Genomic DNA, 25,001 nt, shown 5'->3' on the forward strand with positions numbered 1-25,001 from the left:
AAAGTCTTTACTTTTTCCTTTCCACAGCTGTAGATAAAAATGACTCTCGTTTCCCCAATATGGCTAAAGTACAAACAGGACCCAGTCAAGAATTTTTAAGAGATAATAGGTGAGTTAATCATGGTAATTAGAACAAAGCCCCACTGGGGTCTTTGAAGCGATGTGCCTCCCTACCCCCAGAAACTATGGTAGCAGTTCTCAGGGCAAGGTCATTTTTTAATTCCCTATCAAAGATAAGGATCAAGCACTGAGGATATCTGGGGAAAGTGTATTTATCACTTTAATATGCAAACTGACCTTGGACTCATAGCTTCTCTGCTCCAGGAAATCACTGAGGGCTTCCCAGATTTTCCAACATCTTATGAGACCAAATTGCAACTCATTGTCCTGGCCAGACCAGCATTTAACTCAACTTCTAGGTTAAGAACGAAGTCAAACTCACACGTGACAAAGAACCCTTGACCAGAGGGCAGCTCATCTAGCTCTGAGACCCTGACCAAGACTCCACCAGGCCCCACTGGGCAGCCATTATGCTGTAGGAGGCTGCTGAAGTCTCCTTGGGACCCACGTCCTGGCTCTGTACCCATCAGGGCGTAGTTGAAAGTCCAGGGTCCTCAGCACTACTTCCCTCTCTCCCTGGGTCTTTCTTACGCTTAATTCAAAGTTTTCATTATTTCTCTTTCCTGAGTGAATTACACATAACCTCTCTCCTTTCTCCTTATTCCCTGAAAATATTTTGTTAAAATCATGGGGGGAAAAAGTCAAAAGGATGAATTCCACAGAAGAGTTCTGGAATTAGCAAGTAACAAGGTAGAATTCTGGACCCTGGGGCACCCCAAACTGCACCGCATAGCTTAGCTCCACGCAACTCCCTCCTTGTCTATACTTTGTCTTCAATGTCCAGGTCACCATCAATAGTTCCCAAACAAGCTTCTCAGCTCTGTTCATCCCTGTGTTACCAAACTCAAGGGGTTCATTTTGCCTGTACATGTCAATAGCCAAAAAAGACACAGACAGGAGTTCGCAGCAAAGAAAGTAGAGGTTTATTTAAGGAAATGGCACCAAACCCAGAGACTGAGATGAGCTAGTGCTCAAACACCTGGCTCTGTGATGGCCTCTAGGGCATGTTATACAGGGGAAAACTCATTAGTCCCATCAGCTAAGGGAGTTGGGGTCCTGGGCTAGAACTGGAGGTAGTTGATCATTGCATCAGGTACTGATGTCAGTTATGGTGTCTTTCTGTCTCGTTTCAAAGGGATGCTGGTAGGGTCTTCGCCTTCAAGGGTGTGGAGCAGCCAACGTATTATCTTTAGTTAGGAAGAAACTCTGTTTCTGTGGTGAACAGACCTGAGACTTTGTTCCTAAGACTGATGCTGACCTAAGGGCGTAAAGATTAAGGGAGTGGTCCTGCAGTATGCAGAAGACGCAAGTGAGCCCAAGGCCAGTTTCAATCAGGAGTAAGGGGAGAGAAAAAGTCATTTTAAAGAAGATTTGCAGGGTTATAACTACTCAGTAAATCTAAATGTATCACTTAATTCTAGCCAGAATGACAATTAAAAATAAGAAACCATTCTTGAGTCCTCTCTTTTTCTCTCATTTCCTGTCCAATCTAACACTGACCTTTGATTCCAGAGGCTTTTAGGGAATTTTAGCAAGACAAATGAAACCACAGCCTCCTTAGCCTGGCCTCCTACTGGAAAAACATCTCCAATTAAAAATAAATTCCAAGATGATTTTGAAAAACAGGCAAGTCTAGTTTATCCTGGTTAGTTACGGAAACAAATATTCTAGTCAAACATTTGATGCTTTTATTTCCTTGGTGCAGGCGATTTGTCAATACCATGCGGCCCCAACCTACTGGGAAAATGTGTTGCTTTAACTTCCTACTCATTTTTATATTTGTTATTACAGGAATACAAAAATCCGAACACCAAATTTTGAAAAAATTCTTAATAAAGGCAAAAGCTCTCAAACTCTTCATTCAATGAGTCTTAATCTCACAGATGAAAACAAATGGCACTTTTTTTTTTTTTTAACGATCTTGTCTGTGTTGCCTGAGAAGGACACACAATGATTTTAACCCTGGGTAAGATCTGAAGACTTCTTCTCACAGCAGTTCATGTCATATGTAAAGAGTCAGCCCAAGTAGCGTACAAATGTTTTCCATATCCATTCATCAAATTACATATTATACCAAGAGGGATGTTTTCAGGACTTTTAAAATTAAATTCTCCAATATTTTTTTGAACAATGCAACAGTGCGAAGCAGAAAGTCAACCTTTAAAACTGAACGTGAGTTTCAATATTTTATTAAAATAGCATATTTGACCACTGTTAACCAAGAATACGCTAACTTTGTCCCCTACCCAATCCGCCCCACCCCATCCCACCCCAAATACGCAGCACAACACAGTAGTGATTTCGAATGTCCTTGATCATGATAACCAACAGAAATATCTCAAAAGTCAAGTTTGCATCTGAAAACTAGACCTTGGAAAAATTCTGAATTAAAAGAAACATAAAGCTCTCAAACAGAATTCTTTATCCACACGAATAAATGCCGGTGCGCCATCCACCTGACAGTACTGCTAAGTTAGTTTTTTCTTTATGCATAGTATAATGTCTCATTCATAGGTACCACTTTTATAAATAAAATCGGCATTTTTCACCCCATTTAATGTTCCTTTTCAGCTTCGCAAAGAAACCAGTAAATAAAACTGTCAACGACAGTCACGACGTATGCTCTCACAGCAAGATAAAAAACTTGAAAATATGCAGAGATGCATCTAGGCTATTTTACATAAAAAGACAGATTTAAAAAGTGCAAGGCAAAATTTGCAGGTTTTTGAGGGGAGTTTTTAGGCACATCCATTTCTTTAAAGCAAGCTTCAGAATAAAATTCCAGTTTGTTCTTCATGACACCTGTTTAAGTCTCTCTTTACGAAAAACAAACAAACAGACAAACAAATATCCCATCAGTGTAAAACAGGGAGTCTCGGTCCAAGCATGAAGTTTTAGTTATGGCGCGTCCGTCCTTTTTTTATTCTTGCGGGCTTTGGTTTGGGGATGTATTGATTATTTGCCTGGTACTCAAGTTCTTTCCGGAAGTAGTGAATTGCTTTGTTTAAACCTTCTTCCAAAGGGACCTGTTTAAAGAGAAAGTGAGAATGAGACAAGGTCACTAATGAAAAAACCATACTGTCCCAGGCTTCACAGCACAACTTGTGGGTCACAATGGCAATAGGCCTGACTAGGGGAAGGCAGAGTCTTTCCAAAGCTGCCTTCAGAACACCCTGGGTGATCTGACATGTTATGCTCCGAACTGACAGAAAAGGAATGTGAAACCCCCAGAGACCCTGAACTACCCCTTGGGGATTTGGTGTCTACTCCAGATGGAATCAGCCACAAAGATCACTTCTAAAATGATGCACATGTGCTTCTACTGTGGGGGGAAAATGATCTGGCAAGCATCTGTATCTAATCCACATACCTCCTTCTCCCACATGACACTGATCCTATGCACTGTCACCCCCTCTGACCTAAGAGGCTGAGCCTGAGAGGGACCACATGAAAAGCAATCTTAATGTGGAGCAGCCCTGAAGCAAACAGGAAACAAATCAAATCATCTGTTCATTAGAAGGGCAAAGGGAAAAGTGGGAGGGGAGCATTGCCAAGGGGCACCGGAAACTGGTGGGGGCAGCGGGCGGGGGGCGGGGGAGAAGGCAAGCAGGATATGTCTATCTTGAGGGTAGAGATGGTTCATGTCAAAACTTATCAAACTGTACACTGTAAAGTAGGTAGTTTGTTGTATGCCAAGTACATCTCAATGAAGCTGTTAAAAACACGTGAAAATTAAGATGGTTATGACTAAAAGCTTTTATGGACAGTATCTCTCAAAATTTTCTTATGAATTAAAACTAATAGTTGGAAGAGAAACCAGCTGGATGTCTTATATTCCAAGAATGTTAGAATATTATACACTTAACTCTGCATAAATAAAAATACCTACTGTATATGAACCTCATATGATATAAATGCAAAAGTTATGTAGTGAACACACATTTGACTTTTTTCAAAATATTTCATCTAAAACATAGATAGGTTCTACTTACAAAGGAAAGAATGGCAAATTCCTTCTAAGTATGAAGATCCCTGCTCGCTATAACTTGTTTTCTACAGATGGTACTGTTATATAGTAGATTTTGTTAAGTCTGGATATAATCATATTTTTATTTCATTCAGTAAAAATCTGTGGCCTTTAGCAGATCACTGAGACTTGTAGATCACAGGATAAAATAAAGATAGGACTGAAATTCTCACATCTCTTTAAGGTTCAACATTCTACATTTCCACTTACTTAGTTCTCTAGCTCTTTGAAGGGTTGCGGAATATGCCACCTCAAAATATGGCTGCAGGAGTTCAGAACATGCCATCCCCAAATCTACCACTTTGGTATACTGATGATTTTGAGTTGTAAGCATTTGGAAAACAGAAAATGCAAGGAGGGGCTTTCTCTGAACTTCCCTTATCTGCCTAAAGATAGATTCCCCAACAAAACCCTGATGGTTATAGATTCCTTCCAGGGGGTTTCATCAACCAGGGACAGCTGACTTGTTACAGGAGAGGACACTAAAGTTGACATAAAACTGTCACAAATTGTCATATCCTCCATCTATTCTAAGAGCCCATTCATCATCCCTAAAACTCATTTACTCTCCCCTAAGAGGCTACATTCCCCTTCCTCTTTCCCTATTAAGATGGTATTTAAGCCTTAATTCTAAGCCACTTCCTTGAGTTACTCATTTTTTCCCAGGGTATCTCCCACATATAGATGAGGTATACATGTTAAACTTCTATCTGTTTTTCTCTTGTTAATCTGTCTTTTATGACAGGGGTCTCAGCTGAGAATTCAGTGAGGTAGAGGGAAAATTATATTTCCTTCCCTGTACTCTTTTCTAAGTAGTTTTTAAAGGTAAGCAGCTCTAGACTGTATCCTTCCCATGTCTGTGACCTTACAGGGAGGGAGGCTGCCACAACCCACAGGACCACACCTAGGATGGTCCTACATTTACTAAGCACCTACAATATGCCAGGTTCTACGGCAGCTGCTGGAGCTACTGCTATACACAAGCCCATATATCTCTGCCCTCAGTGAGCACACATTTTAACAAGGACCATGGGGTAAGCAAAGAAGTAAAAAGGGAAAGGCAGAGGAAAAAAATGGCATAGATGATAGAGGCTCTGTTCATCCCTCTGGTGACCAAATCAAAGTTGTAACAGAAACAAGGAAAAGCAGCAAGGAAAAATCACCTGGGATCTAGACGAAGAAGCCATACAAGTAGGGACATGTCCAAGAAAGCACCCTGCAACAGAAGAAGGTAGGACGGGGCAAAGATGCGGGGCTGCCCGGTCGGGAGTGGCTGAGCAAGACGGAGGCTGCAGCAGTGGGAGAAGCCTCCTAAAGGAGCCGTGTCTGCAAGTGGATTTTTGCGGTGACGGACCTGCTCACTCCAAGCACCAGTGCCTTACAGGGAGACATTGTTGGAGTGAGGGCCTAAGCGAGACTCGCTTGGTACAGAAGTGCTGGCAGTATCCATTGTTCCATGTTGAGCTCTCCCCTCTCTACTGTGCAGACACAGTGCTGCCATAGCCTGATGTCTTCAAACTGGATAACAGAGGTCGGTCCACCCAGAGGATTACCTGAAACCCCGCCTACCCCAACTCATGGCCTCACCCAAGCCAATTCCAAGTATATCCTCGGTGAGCCAGGTGCTCCTTGCTGAGACTCACACTGGCGAAGGCAGCTGGCCTCAGTTGCTGGTGTGGCCTTTTGAGGCAATGATAAGCACAGCATCTGTGGACTGCTTGCTGAATCTTAACAGGTGGCCCCGGAGGGGTAGAGGCTTGGGCTAAGTTTGGCCTGCAGCTGAACCCCTTTCAGGACTGTGCCACTGGACACCTACTTCACAAATCCACACTAATAAGACCGGAGACTTAGGAGCTTTGCTTAGTACATAGAAACAGACACAGAAAGGCAGCCAAAATGGGAAGACAAAGAAGCAGGAACCATATGAGAGAAGAGAACAGAGATCCAGATATAATGGAGTCAAGTAATCTAACAGATGCGCAGTTCAAAACACTGGTTATACACATGCTCAATAAATTTTTGGTTAAATTCAGTGAGAACTCCAACAAAGAGGTAAAAACACATAAAAATGGAAAAGGGAATTATAAAAGAGAACCAGTCTGAAATGGAGAACACATTACCTGAGATGAGAATTCTATTAAATTGAATAAACAAAGGAATAAACAAAGTGAATAAAGAAGAGGTTCAAACGCCCTGTCTAGAGGACAGGAAAGCCAATCAGGACCCACAATAAGAATGGCAAGAAAAAAGATGCCAAGACTATAAAAGTAATTTAAGGAGTATATGGGACACTATTAAGGCTCCAAATATTCATCTGATCAGCGTAACAGAAGAAAAGCAAGATGTTTAACAGCCGTTTGAAGAAACAATGATGGAAAACTTCCCTAACATGGTGAAGGAAATGGACGTAAAACCCCAGGGATCCAAAGAGGCACACACCAGGACACATCATAATCAAAATGCCAAAGCTTAACTACAAAGAAAGAATATTAAAAGCTGCAAGAGATAAACAAATAATTACTTATAAGGGGACACCCATAAGACTGGCAGCTGATTTCTCAAAAGAAACTATGCAAAACAGAAGGGCTCAACTAAAAATATTTGACAGGCTGAAGACCCGGGATCTACAACCAAGAATACTTTATCCAGCAAAGCTATCATTTAGACTTGAAGGACAGATAAAGAGCTTCCCAGACAAAAATAAGCTAAAGGAATTTATCACCACCAAGCCAGCATTACCAGAAATGTTGGAGAGACTTCTTTAGGCAGAAAAAACATGTATCAAAAATGGGAATAAACTATGGTAACAACTACCTTCTTTTCGATAAGTACCTTACATGGAAAAGAATTAAGTGCTCCAACCAAAAGATAAAGTGGCTTGAAAGGAAACGAAAATAAGACCCCTACATATGAAAAGGTAGGAGATGGAAAAAGATATTGCTTTGATGGACCTAGAAGGTATTTAAGTCAGACAGAGAAAGATAAACACTATATGACTTCACTTATGCGTGAAATTTAAGGAATAAAAAGAACGAAGTAATCAAAAACAGACTCACAAATATAGTGGACCATTTGGTGGTGGACAGAATGGAGATGAGTTTAGGGGGCTGGGAGACTGGAGTGAAGGGCTAAAGAAGTACAAATTAGTAGCTGATGGACGGTCACGGGGATGGGGAACACAGCATAGGGAATGCAGTTAACATTAAACCATTGGCTAGGTAAAGGCCAGGGGAGGGAGGGTGCAATTGGGGGGATAGTTTTATGATCTATATAGATGTGTGACCAACATACTATATACTTGAAATAAAATAATAATAAAAAAATAACCAAGAAAAACATTTTTAAAAAGGGTGGGCTGGGGAGGCAGAGACATGACAGATGATAAACAGGTGAGCTTGCTCCTGGAGATGTGGCTGCCCAGGAAGGCCTTTCTAATGAGATGGCCTCTGAACTGAGACCCGAAGGACAAGAATGCAGCAGCTACATGCAGCCCTGGGGAACACACAGCCCGAAAGGACAGGCATCCTAGGCTGAGGGAGAACTCTGCAGCTTCTTGCAGGACACGGAGTGACTTAGTTGAGGAACTACTGGAAAGCCCATGTCTTCCCCTCGCCTTCCTTCTCTCTCGCTTCCAACTTGGTGTTCTGCCTGCGCAGGAATGGGTAGCACTTGCTCACGACAGTCCACAGCATCTTCACCCAATGCTGCATGTGTAAAACCATCCTGGGCCTTGTGGTGGCAGGCGGGTCACCCATGGCTATGAGGGGCCTTGCAGGTATGTGGCCATCACCCTCGCTACTGCTTTCATGGGTGAGGCTGTGTGTGTGTTTGTGTGTGAGACTGTATAAAAGCAGAGGCCCCAGCAGGCCCAAGCCATTTCCCCAGTAACAGAAAATGAAAGAAACATGGTATGAGAAGTCACTAGATAAAGGTAATGGCCTAAAAACCACCCTACTGGTCTGCCCCGATGCCCGAGCCCAGCTGGCTCCACTGGGGGCTACCCAATAATGGCCAGCCCTGCGAGGACATGGATGCAGGAGGGGGGTGACCTTTTGACCCAAGGCAACATACACCCCACACTTACCACAGGCTCCCACCCCAGCATCAGCTTCGCTTTTCTGATGTCTGGTTTTCTTTTCTGTGGATCATCCTGGGCTTCAGAGAGAAACTGAATTTCACTTCTACTACCTGAGTTGTTTTTAAAAAAGAAAAAGGTTAAGAGCATTACAAACCACTGGAGAAGTGAAGTTTTACTAGAGATGTCAAAATGCCATCTGTGAGGTGGATAGGGTGCAGGTTGATTGTGTGACGCATCTCTCACGGAGTCACTTGGCCACACAAGGGTCTGCCTTGTGCTGCCGGCTCCAAGGCAGACCACCCACCATCAGCTAATGGACGTGCTCAATGAGCATAACTCCAGAGTAAGTAAAAACGGCAAATGTGGTCTGTGTTGAAATGCGGTGTGCGGTCGTCTGTGACACTGCTGCCCCCACTGAACACCCTAGGCGGTCGCGCCCTGGAGGAGGCCCTCACCTGGAATGAGACCGACCTTCAACTTGTTCAACCAGTTGAGTGCAGGGGCAGTGACCATCAGCCAGTTCTGGGCTGACACTCGATGAAGTCCTGGGCACTTGCGCACTTGCAAGGGTGAGCCCTGAGCCAACACATAAGCTGTCTAGCTACCCTGCTGGACAGGGAGCCTGGCTTGTTCGGCATCCTAGCTGGGTGCAGACCTCACTGGCCAGCAGAATCAAGCCATACCCATGACCGTCAGCCAGCCCTGCAGGAGAAACCGCCAGCGGAGGCCAGCCCCATCAGCAGTTACACTGCGGCCCATTCAGAGTTTAGACCAGCTCTTCTCAAACTTTAACACATGTGTGCATCACCTGAAGATCCTGTCAAAATGTAGACTCTACCACAGAAGATATGGGTAGAGGGTGCGATTCTGCATTTCCAGCATGTGCCCGGTGCTGCTGCTGCTGCCGGCCTGGGCCTCACTCTGAATAGTGAGGTCACAGATGGCTCTGACCCCATAGCAGCTGTTAACCGTGCACCCCCTTCCTACTGGGATGGGGATGGACAGATTCTGAAGAGAAAAGCTGGGGACATGGATCGGAATGGAGGCTGCTGGAGCCACGAGACGCTGTGACTATCATCTCTGGAAGTCCACCTCCTCCTTTATCTAGCTGTCAAGAGTTGATGAGAGCAATGCTGGTAAATGACAGCTCAATGCCAGGAAGGACAACCCCGCAGAATCAATCCAGCTAAGTGTAGGGTCTGGACAGCTACTTCAGAACAGCCTACCCAGGCTAGCAAACTACACTATTCTTGTTTTGTGTCGACTCAAATTTCTCCATCAACCCTGGAAAACAGAACTCCCCTCACCCCCACTCTCAAAGGCCAGATTTCCCAGAGCTCCAGTTAGCCCGATGGTGTGACAAAGGGCACACCCAGGGCACATCTGCAATTTAAGGGCCGACTGAAAATACACACACTTCTATGGCTGAAGTGCCTACCTCTGAGGCTACTCCCAGTATCTACACTGACTCCAACATTTCACCGCAGGCTGGCCAGACCTGTGAACAGATTCCATCAGAAACACAAGCTGGAGTGGCCCTCTCCTGCTCTCCGAAATGCCACGCTCAGCACTGCCAGTGTCTGGAAATCAAACCGCTGTAACCTATGCAGAATGGTCTATTATCATGTCTCAAGCACTAGGAACAAAGCTGTTTTTCCAGTTCCACACAGACCTGCAATTACCAAGGTGAACGATACCCATCTCCCTCCCTGCCCCTTTTGCCTTTATCTTTCCATTTCTTAATCAAAGAATCAGAAAACAATTAAGTGCTCTTAATAAAGTTCTGCTTTCTATCCAATTGAATTAGCTTGTATTAATTACACACTTTCCAGTTAAGGTGTTCTGATAGGGTAAATGCAGGCAGTTTCACTCAGGAAGGTGTATGTCTTACTTACCAACAAGGTTTTTAATTAACTGAGCAAATTCCAGGATTGTGTGTTCTTCTGGGTTCCCCTAAGGAAGAAAAGGGTTCTGGTTATAAGTGTAACTGCAAGAGCAAACACCACCAGCCACAAACATGAACATCTTCAAAGGTGTCGTGGGCTGACTTTGGCATCTCAGGAAGTCAGCGGGCTCCTTCCTGCCTCTTCATGTTTCACTGGGTGCTGCACTGTTCAAGATGATGACTTTTCAGCCTGGCAGGGTGTAGACTGCACCTACCGCTACCTGTGTCCTCTAGACTAGCATCTGTTGACAAGAACACCCTTCGGCAAGGTCAAGTGTGTCTAATGTGCCTACATATTCCCTGGCCGAGTTACTATGCCAGACAATTTCCATATCTAACCTCCCTGGAAGTGCAGTGTCACTCTGCATAAAAGTTGGGATCTGCAAAATTAGCTCTCCTAAGACAATTTATTTCTGTTTGAGTGCACTGTGTGAACAACTTAAGTAATAAAGGACTTGCAGACTTGCACATGAAAGCCAATTACAGGAATGAAATGCATTCATAGATGAGGGCTCTGGGCAAGCTGGAGGGCGAGGGGAGCTGACTTGTTTGGAAGCTTTAAGGAAAACCATTTTCTCCTTTTGTTCTTTTTATCACACATTAAAGCAGCCATTGCTCCTCTTCCCTTACCAAACTCCTACTTTGATCTGCTGCCACCCCATCATAAGAGACCACTATAAAGATTGGCAGTTATATATCCCAAATCCTTTTTATTCCCAGTTTCCTACTTTAGCCTGAACCTAGGAGGTAACAGACAGGCAGGGAACTTGGGCCTGGTGATGAGCAGAGAAAGGGCTGCTCAGCAAAGTGAGGTGATGGGAATTTGGGAGGAAGTAGCCCCATCTTTATCGGGGCTATCGACAGACTTATGCTTCAGACTTTAGGAAGACAGGTTTCTATAAGAAATGGGTGTTCCCAAATGTCCCTGTACAAAGGCTCCCAAAAGAGGACAGGAGGAACATGGTATCTAAGTAAAAACGATCAGTGACAACACTTACATTTAATACAAGAGTAAGGAAGGTATGTCTTTCACAGGTCGGTAAACACTCGAAGTAAACTGAGGCCCAGAGAACATGTCTCAGTCTGCTTTTAACTGCATGTTTCTTCAACAGGGTATGAAAGAAGTGCTGGCTGGGTGCTTCCGTACCTGCAAATCTGTCAGCAGCCCCCCCAAGGGAGTGACCTCTCCAGAGCTCACTCTTTTCTATTGGGTAAGAATTTGCTCCCAGATCAGGGAAAAATGAACAACATGGACACGCTAAAAATTGCTGGCTACAAAGCAAAGTACAAGGAAAAGTTTCTGAGTGGTTTCCAAGAAACAAGGTGGCATGGCCATACCTGTTTCTAAAACACTGCAGGATGCAGAAAAAGTGGTCTGGGAAAAGCACCTGCAAGAGACTCCCAGGCTTTGTCGAGGTGATGCTGTCAAGGTGAGGCAGTGCTCGGGTGGCTCCTGGTGAGCTAAGGGGCTCTCATGTCAGTTGTCAATGACAGAAGCAAAACATCTTGAATGCTGGACAGTCTACACTGGACAACTCACATTTTAAACAAGATGGAATGAGATCCTTCATAAGACTGAAAGGGTAAGAGGACTCCAGTGTGACATGACCTCTGGCTGAAAGAGCCGGAGAGGAGACGACTCGTGTGGGATGACTGACTGTGCCCTGCAAATCCATGGAAAGCTGCCACTCTGCAGAGCCATCACACCGGCTCTGAATGGCCTCACATGCAGAGAACACCAGCAAATGAACATACAAGGAATGAGATTTTAGTCCTAAATATAGGGGAAAACGTTCTGTCACCTACAACCAACCATCCAAGGACAGAATAAAGTACTCTAAGGAGAAGCCAGTTCACCAACACTGTGTTTAAGGCCAGGCAAAACTGCCCTACGATTCTTCCAATGGGCATTTTCTGAGACCGCAACACAAAAGTGGTCTGTGCAGCTGAGTTTACAGATGTGATCCGTAACTGGAAACCTTTAACTGCCTCCGTCTTCTCAAGTCCCATTTAATGAAGTCTTACAAAGATCATCTGTACATTAAATGATGGACAAGGGAATGCACCCAAAATGTCCATCTCCTGAAGGCTGTACAAGGTTGCAGACCTGGGCCCTTCAGTGAACGGAGTTGGTTCAGTGTCTATTACATTGTTCATCCTTGTCTTGCAGATGTTTTACTTCTTTATAATCTAGTACTTTATTTTGTGTTTGTCTTTTTTCTCTAGTATTCAGTAAGCAACAAACATACACGCCCTAAGTGTGAGATAGCAAAAAAAGCAAAGCCTGGTGCTTTTCATGATTTCCCAAAAGAATGAGCCTGTGACCTGTTCTGGAGAGAGCGAAAGGAGAGGGCATACTCACCAGGTTGACTGGGCTGCTGACATTGCTGTTCATGAGAGCCACCAGGCCATTCACCAGGTCACTAGAAAGAAGGGAAGGCCAGCTCAGGTGGTGTCTGCTGAGTAGCAGACACAAGCCACCTCCCAGGAGAAAACCCAAACCCAAATGGAAAACTGGATGTCAAAATAAAGTCCTGCAAATAAGAGGGTATTGAGAATGCTGAAGTTCTCATGGATGAAATGACATGATGTTTTGGGATTTGATTTCAGTGGGTGGGGAGTAGATGGCTAAACAGGATGGAAGCCGAGTGATGGGGTTTGGTGCTCTGCTTTTGTAAATTTCTCAAATCCTTTAAAAAAAAACAAATTAAAATAGGCCCACACCTCAAAAAGATGAAATTGATACAAGTTTCTGATGAAAGTCCAAGTGACATGTGAACCCAGGTAGTTGGCCAATACGAAAGCAGATGATTAAAAAAAAAAAAAAAAAAAAAGATCCACTGAAATGAAAGGACTCCAGTATTTAATTCCCACATGGGCAAAGCACAGATAAAGCCAAATAATATTGAGTGTTGAAACAAACTGGAACTTTGCTCCCTACTCCCTGGACCTTCAATTTGCCCACCCCCGGCCCCAAACACCTTGTATGAAACGGTCAGGGGTATCTGGATGTTTCAAATGGATCGTGATCAACTGGGCCATGAAGGTGAAGATAAGTAAGCAAATTTTCGCTTACCAAGGTTTGGTTCTTATTTTCAGAAGCTTTAAAGTGTGGCTCTGTTAAAAAAAAGTTACTTCGTAAAAATGACACCTCACTGTTACACACAAGTACTTTCTTTAAGTCTACATTCATTGGCTGTTTTTTAAAAGACTCAAAATTCAGTTCTGGCGATACGAATGAAGTCTATTTTGAAACCTCTCCCTCTTCCGTCGTTACCAGCAAGGAGCAGGTTACAGGGCAAACTTCCAAAAGAAATCCTCAGTTTTTGCTTTCCTTTTCACTGGAAAACTTTTTTTTTTTTTTGGTGGTGGTGGTGGTGGGGGCGGGGGGAGTATTGATTAAACAAGCCATTTTCTGTCTTTTTGTTTATAATAAATGAGTATTTTGTATGAATACATCCATCGTCCATTCTGTTCTCACTGTTCAAATAACTGCTGACTTGGGATGATTCGCCTTTCTAGAAACTGGCAAAAAGTCACTTCATCACTATGGCAGTAACTTACATTATAACACACTCTCTCATGGCATATGTTTCTGCATATGTGTAAAAGACATTAAAAGCTGCCATTTAGTATCACCCACAATCGTTTTTCATACGGAAGCTGGGAGGGGGTCCATATAAGCTGGAAGATGACTGACTCTTGCGTAATCAGACTTGTGGCAGGGGCGCACATCTTTTATGTTATAAACTGGCAACTTTTAAGGTCAACATTGCACAGATCACACTCATTTAACCTGAAGCTCTTTAAAAGTGTCATTTTGACAAAGTGACTTTTAAAAAAAATATATAGCATGCCTCTGTTATGTGAATGAGGACGTAACTGACCATGAAAATCAAACACGGTCATGCCAGGATGTCGATGCATATGACCCAGACCTTGGGGACCATGAAATGCTGCCGCACGGCCATCACAAATTTTGGAAAACAGTAGATTTAGTGCAGTAAATACAGATCCAGACATTGTGCAACTTTTAACTATAGAGTAAAAAGATACTCAGTTTCTAAAAAATAGCTTATTAAAGTAGCAAAAGTTTGATAAGTTAACTCCCTCAGCTGAGTCTTGAAGAACTAAAAGTGGAAGCGGGGAGAGGCCTCTGCCTAGTCTGATGAAGACACTGAGCCTCATTTTCACAGACCTCCCAACAAGAGAAGCAGATTACCATCGGAGGGCGGGAGCAAACAGTGCAGCACTACGAGGAAAGCACGGTCCACACCACTTCCAGTGATACCACTTCAGCCCTGTTCCCAAGTTGTTACTTGGAGTCTGAGTTGATGACCACACGTGTGGCTGTGCCTGTCCGAGCAGGCCTGGCAGTGTGGCCACGTGTGTCCAAGATGAGATGGTATGCGACACGTGCCTCACTGAATTCTTAAAATATTTTAATCACTAGCAAAGAAAAAAAGGCATCTAACACAATTTTCAATGAATTTATATCTGATGCTTTGAGATGAGAGTAGTAAGAATGGGTTCTAACTGACTTCCCTTATACCCGGTCTCACTAATATTTCATGAGGTGCTACAGCTGGAGAAGTGTGGGGAACAGTGATGAGGTGGTTCCAAGACATTCGGTGTAACCGGAGACTGCAAGACTCCGTCAGGAAAGTGCAGACTGGGAGTGGGGGTGAAGGAGGGTGGGGTGAAATGTATCATTATGAAAAGATGGTAATCAATACACAGAAGTCCAATTAACATGGTCACGACATAGACGTGCCACGACAGTTTTTTCTAAGCACACGGGGCTGGGGTTAAGCGATTTGAAATGAAAACAATTCTGAAGGAGGGGCAATGCCACTTCCGGGTTAAATCCCTTCTTAGAATGTCTGGGCAATAAAATGCCTCATTTTATTTCACTCCCAGGTTTTTTGTCCCACAGAGCAACATATTAATGGGAGGGGAGAAAAAACACTGACTATTACAGACATTTATTCATAGCTTCCTTTTGGACTAAAAGTGAAAATTCACTAGCAACAAACACTTTCAGGAAAGACTTATAATAGTTGTTTTTAAGTTTTTTGCCTTTTTATTTGTGTCCCTCCCCTCCCCCCACTAATAGGTCCATTTTTTCAAAGCAATTTCTACCCTGGACCTCACACGATCATACAAAAGTCTATGTGATTGCTCTGGCGGAGGTGCGGCTGGGTCTACCCAGACCCACGCCCCCACCATGTCACCCCTATAGCACCCCTGGGATGGCCTCGAGACACCAGGAACAGCATTTTCTGACAGGCATTCCAGGGTATTTGCACTGAAAACTCAAAATATTTGATGTCAAAATCTAGAACTCGATTTTATAATGATTTAGGACACTGAACATACAGAATTCACAGTAACTGTGATGCGGGGAAGTATTTGGGTACATATAACTGCTTATATAACTCTCCTTTTAGAATCCAAACTGCATTTTAAAATTAGTCATCAACTGAACTGACCAACAAAAAACTAAATTTATGAGGGTTACCATGACAACGAAAATTACCATGTGAGACTATTCAGCAAAGTTCTTAAAAATATTTTTATCTGGATTTAGTTTCAGCACAAAATTTGACAGCATTAGCACACTCTATCTTATTCTATCCACTCTAGAAAGTCATATTTAAAATGGGTCAGATTTGGATGATTATGGACAAATCTGGAGCTGGCCTGCACGGAAACCATCGTTGCCACGAAACTGGGCAGGTTTAGCTACAGAACACTAGGTGGCAGTAAAGGATAAGCACACGAGTCAGAAGGTACTGACTCGCATGGTAACTTTTAACTTTAAATAGAGAAGCAAAAGAGTTTTCTCATCTCAAAATTAAAACAAACTTTTCACCAAGCCACATTGCTAGAGCTATGAAGCCAATTACTGCGTAAAACAGACACTGCCTGTTGGGTCTGCAGCAGTGCTGCTGTAAGCATCGTGAAGACCGGGCTGCCGGCTGCGGGCCCAGCTGTCTTACCTGACGTACTGGAAGGCCCTGGTCTGTGACCCGGATCCGTACACCTGGAAAAAACCGACAGTTAGACCTCACGTTCTGTGCTTCACAATTATGCCCTGATGGTGAGAAGGTGGCAGAAGTACTTCTGCGTGTGTACATATACACATATACAGGTTTTCTTTGAAAGACAGTATCGGAAGGAGTGAGATGTTAGTCTTAGGATGTGTCATGCACAACAGGTCCTGGGGTCTCCGAGTCCAGCTGGGCGACAGACCCACATGAAGGGCACTCCGTACATTTCACTGCATCCTCTGCCGGGCTGCCATTAGCACAGCTGGCTGCTCCGCCAGACCAGGCCACAGAGGCCCTGGGAGGAGGCCAGCATCCCAGTATTTTTACAGCTGATTCCAAGGTGTGGCTGAGGTCAAGAACCACCCAGGGGGCTCTGGCTGAGAGGGGGCTCATGCTCTGCTTGTGTGCCTGGGTGCTTCCAAGTCACCGCCTCTCGCCTACTTTCCACCTGGCCAAGGGATGCTCATCTCTCAGGGACAAGCTTGGATGCCATCACCCAAGGAGGCATCCTCTGGCTTATTCCCAGGAGTGAATGTACAGTTGTGCCTTTTGCTCAGCAGTCTCCCCCTCCCCAATCTTCCAGACTCCACTGCTGATGCCCTCTGGGAGCTCCCTGGGTCAGGATGTCTGCCCCACTGTGGCTGGTAAGGTGCGAGCGCTCGACGAACATGTGTGGGATGATGGCCTTGTGAATTCTGCACTCTATGCCACTTAATAAGAGTGAAGAGACTGAAACAGAAGGCTCTTGGAGGGATGCCCTGACCCTTCAGTTAAAAAGAACAAAAGAGCCAGGAGTTTGTCTGCTTGCTGGCTTGAGGTAGAGGAGGGACTGCCATCTGGAGCAGCCAGACGCCTAAACAAGATAACGATACCAGCCCCTTCTCCCACTAGCCACCAGCCTCCGGACAGCAAAGGAGAGCCACCCACAGCTCCGTGGACTCCACCCCACTGGGCTCACTCACTGGTCTGGTCTTAACACTGGGTCAGTGGGTTTGCTCTTGTATTCGGGCAACATCCCCGGCAAGTCCCTGCATGTGGAGAGCAGCATGGCCTCTGACAAGCTGCCTGGGCTCGGTCTTCCATCCGATCACCCCTCAGAGTGGTGACTTCCCCCACATGCGCGGTCTCACAAAGCAGAGCTCACTCATAAACATGCACAGGCAGCTCTCAGTCCCACCCAAATGTGCTGGAAGAAATGTGTCCAGGGCACCCATGTTACTATTGTAATTGTTCTGGGGCACCATGAATGGCACCCATGTAAGACAGCAAACTTAATGTGTGAGTTCTGACTGCTCCACTGACTGGCTGGTCCCCCATGTCTCTCCATCTCCTCAGGCCTTCCTAGTCCCTGAGACATGACAGTATTGAAATCAGGCCAGTTAACAACCCTACAATGGCCTCTAAGTGTTCAAGTGAAAGGAAGAGTCACATGCCTCTCACTCTAAATCATAAGCTAGAAATGATTAAGCTACATGAGGAAAACACGTCGAAAGCTAAGACAGGCCGAAAACTTGGCCTCTTGCCCCAGACAGTTAGCCAAGTTGTGAATACAAAGGAAAAGTTCTTGAAGGAACTTAAAAGTACTACTCCAGAGAACACACAAATGATATGAAAGTGGAACAGCTTTACCGGTGACATGCAGAAAGGTATAGTGGTCTGGACAGAAGATCAAATCAGCCAAAACAGTCCCTTAAACCAAAGCCTCATCCAGAGCACGGCCCTAACTCTCTTCAGTACTATAAAGTGAGGGAGCTGCAGAAGAAAAATTTGAGGCTAACAGAGGTTGGTTCATGAGGTTTAGGGAAAGTAGCCATCTCCATAGCCTAAAAGTGCAAGGTGAAGCAGCTGGTGCTGATGTAGAAGCTGCAGCAAGTTATCCAGAAGACCTAGCTAAGAAAATTAATGAAGGTGGCCACACCATCAACAGATTTCCAATGTAGATGAAACAGCCTTATATTGGAAGAAGCCATCTAGGATCCTTATCCCTAGAGAGAAGTCAGCACCTAGCTTCAAAGCTTCAGAGGACAGGCTGACTCTCTTGTCAGGGGCAAATGCAGCTGGTGACTCTAAGTTCAAACCAGTGCTCATTTACCACTCAGAAAATCCTAGGAACCTTGACAATGATGCTACGTCTATACTGTTTGTACTCTATAAATGGAACAACAAAGCCTGGATGACAGCACATTGATTTACAACATGGTTTGCTGAATATTTTAAGTCCCCTGTTGAGACCTACTGCTCAGAAAAAAAGATTACTTTCAAAATATCACTGCTCACTGACAGCACACCTGGACACCTGAGAGCTCTGATGGACACATACAAGACTGTCGTTTTAATGCCCGTTAACACAATACTCATTCTGTAGCCCATGGGTCAAGGAGTAATTTAATTTTGTCTTTCAAGTCTTATTATTTAAGAAATTTACCTCATAAGGCTATAGCTGCCACAGATAGTGATTTTTCTGATGGCTGTGGGAAAAGTACATTGAAACCTCTGAAAAGGGTTCACCATTCTAGATGCCATTGGGAACATCTGTGAGTCATGGGAAGAAGTCTAAATATCAACATCAACAGGAGTTTGGGAGAAGTGGATTCCAGCCTTCATGGATGACTGAGGAGTAACTGGAGATGTGGTGGAAACAGCAAGAGAACTAGAATTAGAAGTGGAACCTAGAGATGTGACTGGATTGCTGCCGCCTCATAATGAAACTTTAACATATAAGGAATTACTTCTCATGGATGAGCAGAGTGGTTTCTTGAGATGGCATCTACTCTTGGTGAAGATGCTGTGAAGACTAGGGAAATGACAACAAAAGACTTAGAATATTAATAAACTTAGTTGCTAATGAAGAGGCGGGGTTCAAGAGGACTGACTGCAATTCTGAAAGAAGTTCTACTGTGAGTAAAATGGCATTGCATGCACAGAGACATCATTCATGAAAGGAAGAGTTGATTTATGGGCAAACTTCATTATTGTCTTATTTTAAAAAATTGCCACAGCCACCGAGCCTTCAGCAACTACCACCCTCATCAGTCAGCAGACATTGACATCAGGGCAAGACTCACTGAAGCCTCAGATGATGGTTAGCATATTTAAGCAATAAAGTGTTTTTCCTTAAGGTACATGTATTGTTTTTATTTAGACATAATGCTATTGTACAGTTAATAAACTACAGTATAGCATAAAAATACCTTTTGCATGCACTGGGAAAACAACCACTTCATGTGGCTCCCTTTATTGCGATACTGGCTATATTGTGGTGGTCTGGATTCAAACCTGCAATGCCTCCGAGGTGTGCCTGTGCTACCTGAGTTAGCCTAAAAGGCATCCTATACAACAGTGACTCAAGATCCTAAGACATGGCCCAAGAATAAAGTTTGCTGAGGGATAAGATAACAAAGGGCTTCAGAAAAAACGCAGTTGGAAGATAAGCAATTACATTAACCGAGCTTAAAAAAGAGAAGACAAGATATTGAGGTATTGTTTCCAACAAGGTCTTTTGATTTAGAAATGACTGTTAGAAACAGCAGAAAAGGAAAAAAGATGGACACATCTCCTTATTCTCTTTGCTTAATAAACTGTTTTTCCAAAGATGAGCTGGACTGAGAGAAACATGACGCCTCCATAGAAACATCTGACAAAAGCAAGAGATACTACCTCAACTAGACAGAAAAGGAGGAAAAGTTGGGACTTCATCAAATCATTGAAGGGAAACAGAATTCTGTGTGACAGAGAAAACAAACACATTCTGAAAGGCCTCCCTGGGGACTCCTGCCTCCTGCCACCAGAGGCGTCTAGAAAAGATGAAATCCTGGCATGTTTTGGACTAACTGCAGTCCTGGATGGCACTAGCCATCCTTCTCCTCTGTCACTGGCACAGACGCTTGCACAGCATGAAGGCAACACATGAGTTATTACCTCTGCCCACAATGGGTGTACTCTTGGGGCAGGCGGGGGACTTGCTCTTCCACCTGATACTGGGCCCTGGCTGCTGCCCAGGAGACAATAAATCAAAAGTTCTCGGAAGGCTTTTAACAGTTTGCTCTGCAAACAAAGCAGCTCTGATCTCCTAGTGTAAGGAAAAATGGCTAAAAAGGTACCAGGAGTGACTCTGAAGGTGAGAAATTCTCAATATGACAGCTGGACCGATGAGCTCAGTGCAGAAACACCTCGAAATCCAGTAGCAGGCAGAAGGGGAACAGGGAGTAAGAATGAGCCCCACCTCATATGGACACTAAAACCACTAGTTTCCAGAATGAGCCACTGAGCCGCCTGTGCTCATCAGAAAGAAAAGCAGTCACTGTAACCCCCACCATTAACTTGGCCATTTATCACAAGCTGCCTGGGTGCCAGGCACTCTTCCAGGAGCAGAGGCACAGCTGCAAGTCAACCGAAGTTCATGGTATCAAGAGTTTACACTCCAGAGAAGGTTGGTGGCTGGAAAATTAATGTTTCAGCTGGTGGTAAGTGCAATAAAAACAATAAAAAGCATGTTTACAAGGGACACAGTGACAGGTGGGTGCATTATATACACAGTGGTCCAGAAGGCTCCTCAAATAAGGGGACAACTGAACGGGGAGACCACCCGGAAGGAAGCGCTCCTGACTGGCAGGAGCAGAGGACTTGGGCTGTGGTGCAGAGTGGGGGTGAGGCTGGGTGTGGAGGGAATCTCAGGACATGAAAAGCCATTTGAGTTCCTGACTTCTCTCCCAAGGCTCCCTCTGGCTGCTGGGTGGAGAGTGCCTGACAGGAGAATGAGGGTGGGTAGGAGGCCACCGTGATGAAATGGGAGCTGGTGGCAGTACAGACCGGGGCAATGGGAGAAGAGGCGAGAAGGATCTGGTGTCTAGATGTACTTAGGGCAAGGTCACTAGGGTGTGCTGGTGGGTCTGATGTGTAGCGTGGGGCGGCGGGGGGGGGGGGGGAGATCGAGTGTGACCACAGCGTGCCTCTACCACCAAGGCGCAGAGCTGGCACCTGATGAGTGTGGAGGCAGGAGAGCAGGCTTGGGGTGTCCACACCTCCAACTGGGGTCTGGATTCACCTCTCCCCTGTAATGTGTTAAGCAAAACTTGCCTAGAAAATGTGTCTTGCCCTGGGGGAGCCACATCAGTGTTCTGGTTCTAAATTGGCTAAGCTATTGTCCTAGACTGGCAGTAGGGAACAAACACATGCAAGAAGAGCTGGAGACCATGAAGAATGGAGAATAAGAATAGGGGCTCCGGGTTCAAACAAGCTGCCACCATAAGCTTGGGCAGTTTATCTGATTTCTGAGCTTCAGTCTCCCGATCTGGGAAATGGGGAAGTAATAGCACCTGTACCCCACAGATTTGTTGTATCACATGAGTTAAAAGATGTAAAGATCAAAGAGCAGAAACGGTAACCAACTCTACTGGTAGGTAGGTAAGTAGAGAGAGAAAGGGAGACATGGATAGGTGGATAGATTCATATGTATATATATATATATATATATATTTGTAACTTTTCCCCTTGGAATGTACTCAGCTCAAGAGCGAACCATCCTAGAGCATTTTCAGAGTACCAGGATGCTTACCTAGTCTGGAGACCCACCAAACGCTGAGCTTTAAAGGACCATGAAAGGCCACAGGTTGAAGAGCAAAGAAGTGGAGGCAGAAAGGCAGGGAGAAGAATGGAAAAAGCAGGAGGGAAGAGAAGCAGGGAGAGGAGAAAGGAGGGGAGCACTGGGGATTCGGCAAAACCAAAGAAAACTAATTGAACTTAATCGGCAAACCCCTGGCAGTGCAGCCCGGGGCCCTCGTTCCCCAGGGAGGTGGCAGGAATGGTGGGACGCATGTGGACCAAGCAGGCCACACTGACTCACAGGGGCTATCTGAGGGCACTGAGCAGCTGGGCACACCCTTGTCGTACACTCAAACCATTGACCTCAGACCACTAGGTGGCCAATGGGCTCCAGAATTCTCCCTAGATGGAGAGCAATCAGCAGAAGGATCACTTCACAGCACTGCCAAGAAAACTGCCAAACCAAGAATCTCTACTTCCTGTCCACCTTAGGGCCACTGAGTGTAGGTGCACCCCTGACTATAGCCAGTAGGCCAGAACGTGCAGAGAGGTCTCTGCAAGCCAGCTGACCAGCCTAGGCAGACAGACTCTTTGAGGCCTGGGCAGCGTGGACCAAGCCCGCTGCCCATGGCACCAGGCTATATGTAGGCTCAGGAAGCAAGGAGGCCCGAGTGACATCAGTCATTCCTCCTCTGGATTCTGTGCGTGCAGCCCCCCTCCTCATCGCTAGGGGCGATGGGGATACACAGAAACACAGAGTGGCAACTTAAGTAATGTGATTTCCTAAATTGAGAGAGATATACTCATCCCCCGCTGGAGGTGCCCAATTTTGCTCTGGGCTCAGGGAAGCCAGCGCATACCGTGAGTGGCTCCCCCTGCAGCGCCTGCAGGATGAAGTTGCTGACGACCCGGCCGTCGTTCATGTGCATGCGCGGCCCGAATGTGTTGAAGATCCGTGCCACTCGCACCTCAACGCCTTCCTGGAACAGAGAGCAGAGGAACAGAGTGAGACAGGTGTGCTCGCTGTGCAGCCCGCATGCACGCACTCTTGGACTTTTCCAGTGCCCTGTGCATCGACAGTGTCCGAACGTGTTCTGCTTTTATTTCTAAATGAAAACGGTATTTTCTTTTAACTGTGTACACCGTGCTCACTGTAAACAAATCTGGACAACATCAAAGATAGTCAAATGTATCCCAGGTGTCACGTTAAAATGTTGCCAGAATTGACACTGGTAGAAGATCTGCAGGACACTTATGTATTTATATAATTCTTTCGTCCCCCAGTAAATATCTATTTTTCCGATTAGGATCATGCTAAGCACACTTTTTGATAATTTTTTTCACGCAACGTTTTTTGCAAATTTATCACTCAATACAGACTTAATTGTCAATGAATATTTAAGAGTTGATTTGAAGAGGCAAAAAAGCACTTTATCTCAGGAAAGGAGGGACATATTAGCATTCTTAAAGAACTATGCTGTGCCTACACCCCAGTCTGTTCCATTGAAAAACTGAAGACAACACAGCACTCAATACTGGCTATTAGCTAAACGGCCTGGAAAGAGATAAGTCAACATTGTTTAAAATGGCTGTATGTGGTGAAATTATAAACATTCATTTTCTTCTGTGCTTTTTTTATTGTTTCTATTTTTATTACAATAAATATATACTACTTTTATAATCAGGAAAAGCTTATTTTCAAATATGTAATCAGGAAAGTATATTTTTTAAACCTTAAAAGCTTTCTCTAAACTATATTATTTATTAGTAGTTTCCATGGATACGAAAGTTAAATGTTTTATCACAAACTCTGAATTAGTGGACTTTCTAATCTGTTGGATCCATCAAACTAAAGAAGTACATTTTCTGGGCATCTGAACAGGAAAGGCATCTGGGCAGGTAGAATGGGGATGTGAGGAATATGGCTCATGTGCCACCCAGTACCACCCTGTCATTTACATTCTCCCAGTCACAGTAAAATGTGGGAGCTGGTACTTCTCTGACACGGTTATTACAAAAAATCAAGCCAATCCCTGTTTAACCCTCAGCACAGGCCCAGCCATGATGTACATTGGTTGCTACTGTTCCTAGCTAACAGGGCTTATGCAGCACAGAATGCCACCTCCATTACAGTGCGTTAAAGGTGATGAGCTGCAGTGTTCCAAGGGCCCATGTTAGGTCTCAAAGTGGCTGCAGCCACTTGGCCAGCTAACTCTGCCCATAGCAACCTCGTCTGTCACTGATGTGAAATTTCTACATATGCTGAGAAAGAAAATGGTTGGGAATAACAGATTCAGCACACAGTTAACTTGGAAACCAAAGCACTGTGTTTTTGCCAACTCCTCCCAGAAATACATTATAATGCTTTCTCATGATTTTTCAAATTCTTAGAACTAAGATATGAGCCGTTATACTTGGTCTAGGAATTTGAAATCAACCCTTTTCTCTACTGAATTTACCAGAGAATATTTCAAAAAGTAGAGTGAGAGAGGTAGGAGGAAGAGACAGAGATGTCAATCTCAATAGACAATAACTCAAAGTATCCACCTGCATCTTAATTGTTAAGATGAAGAAACAATCAGAGATGAATAAATATGGCTTTATTCAAGAAAGAGTGTGGAAAAACTTCAGCAAGTTTACGATAGTCAAACGCCTGGCAAGAGGAAGCTCAATGGGATATACAAGGGTTGTAGCAAATCCAAGGCTTTCGTCTTCCTGACATCTTTCTATGGAAACAATGTTCCAGAACATGGCATCTTTGAAAGCACAGTTCCGCAGACAGTTAACTGGCCAGCTCGTAAACCTGCCTGCTTGTTTTGATTTTCTCATTTGGATCGTCACCTTAGGCAACACAGAATAACTCCTGTAGACAGGTGCAGTTGCAGAGATAATTATGATGCTTTTTCAAGAACTCCAACTCTCAAGCCTGGTTTACACCAACAAGACTAGCTCATAATAAGCCTCACCTCCCAAATCAAATCAATATAAATCAAGCCTCCCTCAGCTGAGACCTGCTCTCTGCTTGTGCACTGGCTCTATCTAGGTAACCTCAGGACTCAAAAGTTTAGCATACAGTCTACCAGCCACTTGACGCTCAGGTCCTGGGATCCTGTGGTGGCCCTGGGAGGGAGGGTGGAAAGTCAGCAGGTGCCCACTGCTTAGACAGTTGACCACAGGATGCCCACATCCTAGGCAGGTATAATCATTCTCCGTCTCAGGCCTGAGGAAAGGGCCAGT

The 25,001-nt window shown here is 44.6% G+C and overlaps 1 protein-coding gene across 5 annotated transcripts in view; it reads right to left on the reverse strand.

Annotated features, from left to right (window-relative positions):
* Positions 1–1,020: 1,020 nt before the first annotated feature.
* The window catches only part of UXS1 (UDP-glucuronate decarboxylase 1), a 101,511-nt gene continuing 77,530 nt past the window's right edge, over positions 1,021–25,001 (reverse strand). For 4 of the 5 annotated variants that reach the window (XM_016142271.2, XM_016142270.2, XM_036224148.1 and 1 more), the window contains 6 exons: positions 22,625–22,744; positions 16,173–16,216; positions 12,533–12,593; positions 10,121–10,178; positions 8,232–8,335; positions 1,021–3,146 (listed from right to left, as the gene is read on the reverse strand). In XM_016142271.2, the coding sequence (XP_015997757.1) occupies positions 3,015–3,146; positions 8,232–8,335; positions 10,121–10,178; positions 12,533–12,593; positions 16,173–16,216; positions 22,625–22,744 (519 nt within the window). In that variant the 3' untranslated portion in view covers positions 1,021–3,014. The other variant, XM_016142272.2, reaches the window with a different exon arrangement.

Source organism: Rousettus aegyptiacus, unplaced genomic scaffold (genome assembly GCF_014176215.1).
Source record: "Rousettus aegyptiacus isolate mRouAeg1 unplaced genomic scaffold, mRouAeg1.p scaffold_m13_p_7, whole genome shotgun sequence".
NCBI lineage: Eukaryota > Metazoa > Chordata > Mammalia > Chiroptera > Pteropodidae > Rousettus > Rousettus aegyptiacus.